Source organism: Vulpes lagopus, chromosome X, assembly GCF_018345385.1.
Source record: "Vulpes lagopus strain Blue_001 chromosome X, ASM1834538v1, whole genome shotgun sequence".
In the NCBI taxonomy this organism is placed as follows: domain Eukaryota; kingdom Metazoa; phylum Chordata; class Mammalia; order Carnivora; family Canidae; genus Vulpes; species Vulpes lagopus.
In genome coordinates, this window is record NC_054848.1 from 76,471,432 (window position 1) to 76,481,083 (window position 9,652).

Below are 9,652 nucleotides of genomic sequence, written 5' to 3' on the forward strand. Positions count from 1 at the left end.
GCCTGCCTTTGGCCCAGGGCCTGATCCTGGAGACCCAGGATCGAATCCCACGTCGGGCTCCCGGTGCATGGAGCCTGCTTCTCCCTCTGCCTGTGTCTCTGCCTCTCTCTCTCTCTCTCTCTCTCTCTCTCTCTCTCTGTGACTATCATAAATAAATAAAAATTAAAAAAATTAAAAAAAAATAAAAGATCCCAAGGTAGAGAATGGTATATTCCTGCCATGATGGTATGTTTGCTTAATATGTGTAACATATCTAGTTATAATGTACCTTATTAGACAGTAGGTACTTAGCAGACCCGGATTAAAAAAAAAGATGTGTTTGTTTTAACTGGGCATAATATATTGGGGAAATAATGATGCTTTACACAATACTTAGCTTTATTGATTGATCTGTGGGATATAGATTGTGTGGGATAGAGTAAGGAGTATAATGTTTTAGCTTGAACCTGAATCCTATGCCACCCTATAATTAATACATTTAGGTAAGTTTCCTGACCCGTGTTAAAAAACAAAATTCAACCTAGTAAATTTGCAGGTATAACTGGCTTTATTAAACATAAGGGTGGGACAAGGAAGTTATTAGCAAAAGAAAATTGTTTTCAGGCAGCATCACCTTCCTTTAGGCGGAACACCAGAGGGTCTTATTAAGTGGATTACATCATCTTTCTTTGGGGGATGGAGAGGCCCATGTGACAAATTACCTCTTTGCTGCTGACCAGAAAATTCCTGACTGCCTAGTTAAGACTACATTTCTGAGGGAGGTTGAACCTGTAATCAGGTTAGGTATTAAGCCCCAGTTTGGTGACTTGGCCTATCATAATTGACTCTATTTTGGGCCTGTGGTTTTCTTTTAACACCTGGAAGAGTGGCCCTAATATGAAAATATGTAATGATCACAACTTAAAGGAAACAAGCAAATAGGGCTTTGTATGTCAGAGTGAACGGTAAGGAACAATCTTCACTGTAGTACAATATCTCTTGCTACACATTTATCTCCTTTCTTAGGCCCTTAATGCCCCCAGTACATTTACCACAGAAAAGAGTTGCCTGTAAGTTAAAATGGCTTTTTGTGTGTATGTGTTGCATCAGCGCCCAAGCAACACTGGGGCAGTACCTATCTGGGTAAATGTAATATTGAAGTGGAAAGAAGCATATCCTCTACATTTATTTAAGGATATAGAAGGATTTTGATCTACCAGGGACTCCAGATAAATCAGTAAGATTTGTACTATCTTGAAGACTCCAAAACGCCTGTAGCAGTGCGAAGCAGAACATGGCAGTTTCAAGGGTAAGGCCCATGGTGGGTGGGATAGTAGCAGAGGAACAAAAGAATGGGCAACCACATTTGCTGTCTGGTCTTGTTTCTCAGCATGGATGTTATAAACTTTGGATAATACCTCCATCAATAACTGAAGGATATATGAAGAAATCTGAGGTCCTGCATGTAGGTGGGGTGAAGGAGGTAGCCAAACACAGTAGCTCATTTATTTTTTCAATATTTTATTTATTTACTCATGAGAGACACAGAGAGAAAGGCAGAGACATATGCATAGGGAGAAGCAGGCTCCCTGTGGGGAACCTGATGTAGGACTCCATCCCAGGACTCTGGGATCACCACCTGAGCCAAAGGCAGACGCTCAGTCATTGAGCCATCCAGGCATCCCCCACAACAGCTCATTTCACACATTACCTCACTTGATCTACTCAGCAATCCTGTGAAACATATTCCCCATATAGCACATAAAGGATTCATTATTAAATTAATATATCTACAATAATAGCCTAGTTGATACTTCTAGCTAAGGGACTCAAATGTCCCTTGAAATTTAGCATCTGGGCTCCCCGGGTGGCTCAGTGGTTTAGCGCTGCCTTCAGCCTGGGGCATGATCCTGGAGACCTGGGATCGAGTCCCACATCAGGCTCCTTGCATGGAGGCTGCTTCTCCCTCTGCCTGTGTCTCTGCCTCTCTCTCTCTGTCTTTCATGAATAAATAAATATAAATCTTTTTTTTAAAAAAGAAATTTAGGTCTTCGCGGAGTGTCGGGCTTCTGGGCGCCGTGCTCCTGTCCCAGTAGACATGCCGCGTGAGCCGCGCCTCCCGCATGGCTCCTCCGGCCAACCCGGCACCTCAGATGAGAGCTGCGCCTAGACCAGCGCCAGCCGCTCAGCCGCCAGCAGCAGCTCCGCCATCTGCTGTTGGCTCACCTGCTGCACCCCGGCAGCCAGGTCTCGTGGCCCAGATGGCAACCACTGCAGCTGGCGTGGCTGTAGGCTCTGCTGTAGGGCACACGATTGGGCATGCCATTACTGGGGGCTTTGGTGGAGGAAGTAACACTGAGCCTTCAAGGCCCGACATCACTTACCAGGAGCCTCAGGGAACCCAGCCAGCATACCAGCAGCAGTTTGGCCCATGCCACTACGAGATGAAACAGTCCCTGGAGTGTGCCCAGAACCAGGGTGACCTAAAGCTTTGTGAAGGTTTCAGCGAGGTGCTGAAACAGTGCAGATTTGCAAATGGATTAGCCTAATCAAGAAGTTCAAATCGGAAGATATGGAAAATCATCTCTCATGACCAAGTTAATTTAGCATAAAAATATAATTAATAGAGAAGATATAAAGTGTAAAACCACCAGTTAAACCTCTCCTTCATCATTAAATACAGCTTTCTTCAGAATTGTTCATGAAAGAGGGTATTTTTAGTATAGAAGTTTATTGAGATGGTTTGAGTTGGGGGCTGGACAGATGTTTGTGTGCCTCCTTAAATCACCTTTTGTGACGTTATCATTTATGAATTAATTAGAATAAAGTGATTTTCTCCCCAAAAAAATAAAAAAAATTTAAAAAATTTAAAAAAGAAATTTAGCATCCTATGGGATACCTGGCTCAGCGATTGAGCGTCTGCCTTTGGCTCAGGGCTTGATCCTGGAGTTCTGGGATAGAGTCCCACATCAAGCTCCCTGTGAGGAGCCTGCTCCTCCCTCTGCCTATGTCTCTGCCTTCTCTCTGTGTCCCTCATGAATAAATATTTTTTTTTCAAAATCTTAAAAAAATAAAATAAAACCAGTACCATTGAAAGGTTAAAAATAAGATGAGCAAAGTTATATGTAGAAAATGCAACCAAAATAAAATTTGGGTTCTAATTACATTAGAAAAAAAGATAATTGAAGATAAAAAAGCATTAAATGGGATAAGGCTGTTTCCTGGACTGCCTTTCTTCCAGTGCATTATTCTAAATTTATTTATCTTTTTATCTCTTCCAGACACCTTTCTATCTCATCTCTTCCCCCTCCTCCTCCTGTCCCTTCATCATTATTGGCATATGTCTATAGGATGCTTGCTCCTGGCTATTATTCCCTCTATCTCCCTGGCCTTCACTTTCTCAGGTAAATATATACTCAACCCTTTCTTCATTTGCCTGGTAGGTATTTTCCATGCCCAGATTTGTTTTTCCCTTTTCCCTTTGAATTAAATTACTATTAGGGAGGAAATGCTGAATGTGTGTTGATCATTCCAGCACCTATCTGCCTTCTTGGATCAAGGAAATGGATGCAAAGGTCTCACCCTTACTCTAATTCACTCCTCTTTCCAGGTTCTTGCCCTTCTCCCACTCTTGAAAGGCCAATATGTATTTCCTAATTCTCTCTCAAAAATTTCCCATTTAGTCCTTTCTATGGTCCTTTCCCTTGACTGAATGAGAGGTAAGTGGGAGCAGTGTGGCTGTGTCCTAGTCATATTCTTTCCTGAACCATATCCACTCTTTCACCCCTTACCCTAGGGCTCCAGGTGGGATCACTGTGTCATACCAACCTGCCCAAATTCCAAGCAGTTCCTCTTCCTGTTCCCCTTCTGGGACTAAGACGTGCCTGATGGATATTTAGACCTGCAGACAGATGACAGTGTGTGGTACTGAAGTGCTTGGTGGACAGACCAGTACATTACATAAAAGTCTCTTTCAAGATTAGCCACCCCATCTCCTCAAGTCTTAAAAGTCCTCCTTCCTGGCCTGCCTCACCCTCATCCCCAACCATGCAGTACCAACCATATTGGAATAGGGAACTTGTTTCAATGATATCTTAGTCTCCATTCCATTCACTGTATGTGTTCTACATTACCATTTGTTTTATCTCTTCCCTCTTCATCTTGAGGCTTATCTCCATGTTTATCTACCGCGTCCCTGTAGGCAGGTTGTAAAAGAAGCAAAGTATTTCCAAACGATCCCCAGTTCTATATGTCCCCTCCCTGATCCTTCTCCAGCCCTTCCTTCTATCCCCAGGCTCATCATTTTTATTCCAGAAGGTTGAAGAGGCATAGAGCACACAAGCCCAAAGCAGCTTCAGTCTTTGCCCTCCTTCCCTTTCACACACACCCCTTTATACCACAACCACCAACACAGTTCCTCTTCCAGTTGCCCACAAAGACTTGCTTTGTTCTGGGGAAGTGTGATCCTCCCTGTCCTGTCCTGCACCAGGTGTCAGCCCTCCTCAGTGAAAAAGAGGATGTTGTAGGAAAAAAGACCTGGACAAGAGGGACTTATGCTTGCCTTACCTCCTGGTCATGCATCATTGGAGGGCTCACCCCTCATGCCAACTCACTCCTGGCCCTCCACCCCACCTCTCATCTGGCAGGAGTGGAGCAGGAAACTTTACTGTAGTCCTGCTAATGTACACTCACAAAGGCCCCCTCTCTGTCCATCTGTTCATGGAGCCTCATAATAAACTTCATAATAATCATTCATTCCTGTCCATGCTAATCCAAGGGGCTACAAGTGGCTTTACTGCCTTAGGTTGGAATTTGTTCTTTGGTTGCTAGTGAACTTCTCCCTCCACTTTCTATCCCTACTCTAGCTGGGCCTTGGATTTTCTGCTTTTCTCTCTTCTACCTCTTGGTTACCTGCCTCTCCTGCTACCTCCCACTCTCCTCTGCCTTCTCTCTCAGTCACCAGTGCCCACCTTGCTTTTGTCATACAAGGTGACAGGGATCTAAAGTCTGGTTTTTGCTAATTCTAAATATTTTTCTGCATAACTGCTTAATCATTAATAGAGTAAAGCTATTTTCATTTGGGTAGAGAAAAATTTTGTCTGTGGTTTTTTTTTTTAAGATCTTCAACATTCCACTAGGCCAGATTCAGCTTTAGCATACTTTTTTTTTCATTTATTGGTCATTGGTTGTTTTAAATTTTAGTTTGGAAACTTTAGAAACATAGGATGCTTGGCAGGCTCAGTTGGTAGAGCATGTGATTCTTGAACTCAAGGTCATGAGTTTGAGCCCCATGTTGGGCATGGAGCCTACTTAAAAAAAGACTTTAGAAAGAAACAATACCTGAAATTTTTTAAGGGGACCAGGAAGGAGAGAGAGCTTAATGGAAATTAACTATTAAAGTAGAAAAAGGGATGCCTGTGTGGCTCAGTGGTTAAGCATCTGCCTTTGGCTCAGATTGTGATCCTGGGGTCCTGGGATTGAGTCCCACATTAGGCTCCCCATAGGGAGCCTGTTTCTCCCTCTGCCTATGTCTCTGCCTTTCTCTGTGTGTCTCTCATGAATAAATATATAAGATCTTTAAAAAAAAGATTTCCTAAAGTAGAAAAATATTTTGCTGCCATCTCATATCTCAACAAGTTGCATATTGACTTGTTTGTTCCTAAAAATAAATATGCAACACACACATACACATACAGCAGCCCAAATGGATGCATTTTTTAACAGTGCAGGCTGTGTCACCAGACTTCCACATGCTCTCATACATTGCTGAACTGAGCTGAATAATCCAATATACCTCTTCCAAAAAGATAGTAGTGTTGATTCATCTCCACATTAAAAGCGTTTATTAATCGAACATTAATAGCTGTAAATCATGCTTAAACACATGTATCTCCAAAACTACCATTTATGAAGTACTTACTATGTACCAGGGGCATTAATTAGATATTTGCCTTTAATCCTCACAACTGTTCTTTGACGGATACTCTGTTATTGTCCCAATTTTACAGATAGAGATACTTAGGTATATAGTTTAAATAGCTTGCCCAAAGGCACACTGCAACTAAGTGTAGAGATAGATTTGAATCCAGATCCATTTGACACCACCACTTGTACTCAGAGCCAATAAGCTATAAACCCCCTGAAATATTGATATCTTTCAGAGTTCTTTCACAGAGCTTTTTTATTCCCCAAATGAAAAGGTTTTAGTGTTTAGTTTCCTATTGCTGCTGTAACAAATTACCAGAAACTTAGTGGCTTAAAATAACAGAAATGTATTCTCTTACAATTCTGGAGGCCAGAACTCCAAATTTTGAATTCTACAAGGCTAAACTTAAGGTGTTTGTGAGGTCTGATTCCTTCTGAAGGATTCAGGAGAGAATCCATTCCTTTCCTTTCCCAGCTTCTGTTGGCTACCAACATTCTTTGGCTTGTGGTTGCACCACTATAATTTCTGCTTCCATTATCACATTGCCTTTTCATCCTCTGAACATCAAATCTCCCTCCTTCTTATAGGACACTTGCAATTACATTTATGAGCCACTTACACAATCCAGGATAATCTCCTCATCTCAAGATCTTTAACTTAATCATATCAGCAAAATCCCTTTTTACCGTGTAAGATAAAATTTACCTGTTCCAGGGATTTAAGACCTTGATATCTTTGGGGAACAATATTCAGCCTAGCACAATGTTTAGATTTACACCATCATATAAACATTGACTCCCAAATCTGTGTCTCTACCATTTGTCTGTCTTTGGAGCTCTTTTGTTATTTTATCCAACTTACTTTTGGACTTCGCCACCTAAATGCTCTACCTTGAACTAAAAGCCTTCTCTTTCAGTTCTTCTTTCTCCACACCCAAAATCTCTCTCTCGGACCTTTATCTAAATTAATGAAGAAATGGAAAGACTTTCCACACTCATGGATTGGAAGAAAAAATATTGTTTTATGTCTATACTATCCAAAGCAATCTATGCATTTAATGCAATCCCTATCAAAATATCAATAGTATTTTTCACAGAACTAGAACAAATGATCCTAAAATTTGTATGGAATCACAAAAGACCCTGAATAATCAAAGAAATTCTGAAAAAGAAATGCAAAGCTGGGGTATCATAACTTCAGATTTTGGCTTATATTACAAGGCTGTAAGAATCAAAACAGTATGATACTGGCACAAAAATAGACACATATATCAATAGAATACAATAAAAAATCCACAATTATATGGTCAATTAATCTTTGACAGAGCAGGAATGAAGGTTCAATGGAAAAAAAGTCTCCTCAACAAATGATGTTGAGAAAACTGGACAGCAACATGCAAAAGAAGGAAACTGGAAAACTTTCTTATATACCATACACAAAAATAAATTCAAAGTGTATTTAAAACCTAAATGTAAGACCTGAAATTAAAAAAAAATCCTAATAGCACAGGTAGCAATTTCTCTTACATCAGCCATAGCAACATTTTTCTAAATAGGTCTCCTGAGGCAAGAGAAATAAAAGCAAAAATGAACTATTGGTATTACATCAAAATAAAAAGTTTCTGCCAGCAAAAGAAACAATTAACAAAACTAAATGGCAAACTGCTGAGTGGGTGAAGATATTTGCAAATAGCATATCTGATAAAGGGTCATTATCCAAAATCTATAAAGAACTTATACAACTCAATACCAAAAAACAAGTAACCCAGTTGAAAAATGGCAGAAGACATGAACAGACATTATTCCAAAGAAGATATCCAGATGGTTAATAGACATGAAAAGATACTTAACATCACTCATCATCAGTGGAATGCAAATCAAAACTATAATGAGATATCACCTCACACCTGTCAGAATGACTAAAATCAACAATACAAGAAACAACATGTTTTGGCAAGGATGTGGAGAAAAAGGACTCCTGTGCACTGTTGGTAGGAATGCAAACTTACGCAGCCACTGTGGAAAATAGTGTAGAGTTTCCTCAAATAGTTAAAAATAGAACTACCCTACAATCCAGTAATTGCACTACTGGGTATTTACCCAAAAAATACAAAAACACTAATTCAAAGGGATACATGCACCCCTGTGTTTATAGCAGCATTATTTATAATAGCCAAATTATAGAATCAGTCCAAGTGTCTGTCAATAGATGAATGGATAAAGGAGTGATATACATAAATTTATATATATGAATTACTATTCAGCCATGAAAAAGAATGAAATTTTGCCATTTACAATGACATAGAAGGAGCTAGAAAGCATAATGCTAAGCAAAATAAATCAAAGAAAGACAAATACCATATGATCTCACTTATATGTGAATTTTAAGAAACAAACAAACAAAAATGAGCAAAGAAAAAAGAGAGAGAGAAACAAACCAAGAGACAAATTCTTAGCTATAGAGAACAAACTGATGTTACTAGAGGGGAAGTGGGTGGGGAGATGGGTAAAATAGGTAATGCAGATTAAGAAGTGCACTTGTGATGAGCACTGGGTGATGTATGGAATTTTTGAATCACCATGTTGTACACCTGAAACTAATATAATACCATATGTTAACTATACTCGACTAAAATAAAATAAGATAAAATAAAAACACCAGGATTCAACCAGTTCCCTAAACCAGACTTTCTTTCTTAGTGTCCATATCCAAACAATTACCAAGATCTAGTGTTTATATGTCTCTTAAACTACTGCAACAGCCTCGTTTCTGGTCTCCCAGAGAAGTATTGTCCTTATCTCATAAGAAGATGATTCCCGAATCTCATATAGAAAGATGTCTGCATCACATTCAGTAATCCTTAAAACAGCTCCTTGAAGTCAGCGTAACTTTGGGAAATCCTCATTCTACTTTTTACAGAATTCTCAAAGACAAAAAGAACCTGACAAATAGAGAATATGTTTATATATTTTCACATCAGCTGTTATTGGAGATGAACTCCATTTGTGGAGTTTTTAGAAGATTGATATAAAATGTGGCTCTTGGAGGGCAACTTTATGTATACCACTATACTATAGTCCTGATATATTTCTAGTCTGAATTCAGTTTCATCTTTGGCTCTTGTAATTACAAATTACATTACTCTTATTTTGGATTCTTTTGCTTCACTTCCATCCTTGCTGCATCCTTACACTCCCTGTTACTCCATTCCTACCATTGTTATATTTCTTTCCTCACTCTGAACACTTGCTCTGGAGCACTGTTTTCATCCTGCACTACATGGTGATTGAAGACAGGACCAAACTTGGTCTCTGTGACTCTCATTTTTTGATACTTACCCTGCTGGCAAAGCAGTTCACATAGTCTTTCCACATCAAGATCTGAAGCAATACTTTCAGTTTTTCTTATTAAACCATATTTTTTTTGTCTTCACTCCCTAAGGTTATTTCCAGTCCACTTTTATTGGATACTTAGATGTTGTCAAGCTCCTCTCTTCCTCACACAAGAATCTGATCATATCCATGCTGTGTAAATATTGCTTTTTTTTTTTTTTTACAAAAAAAAAGTCTTGATGACATGTCTGTCCCCACAAGTCAGCCTATGGAATGATTTCTTAAACTATTACCAGAAGTAAAGTTCAGCTAGTCGTCGCTGTCATTGTGTTCCTCTAAACTGGTTTGCATAATCCATCATCTCATGTTTGCCAACAAAGAAATTTGTCAATCTTGATTCTAGATTCTCATTTAG

At 39.5% G+C, this 9,652-nt stretch overlaps 1 protein-coding gene across 1 annotated transcript; it reads left to right on the forward strand.

The window, feature by feature from the left end:
• Window positions 1-1,273: 1,273 nt before the first annotated feature.
• LOC121482594 (coiled-coil-helix-coiled-coil-helix domain-containing protein 2-like) lies at window positions 1,274-2,676 on the forward strand. Its single transcript, XM_041740450.1, has 2 exons — window positions 1,274-1,288; window positions 2,076-2,676. The coding sequence occupies exons 1-2, from the start codon at window positions 1,274-1,276 to the stop codon at window positions 2,526-2,528; spliced, it is 468 nt and encodes a 155-aa protein (XP_041596384.1). The 3' UTR covers window positions 2,529-2,676.
• Window positions 2,677-9,652: the final 6,976 nt, after the last annotated feature.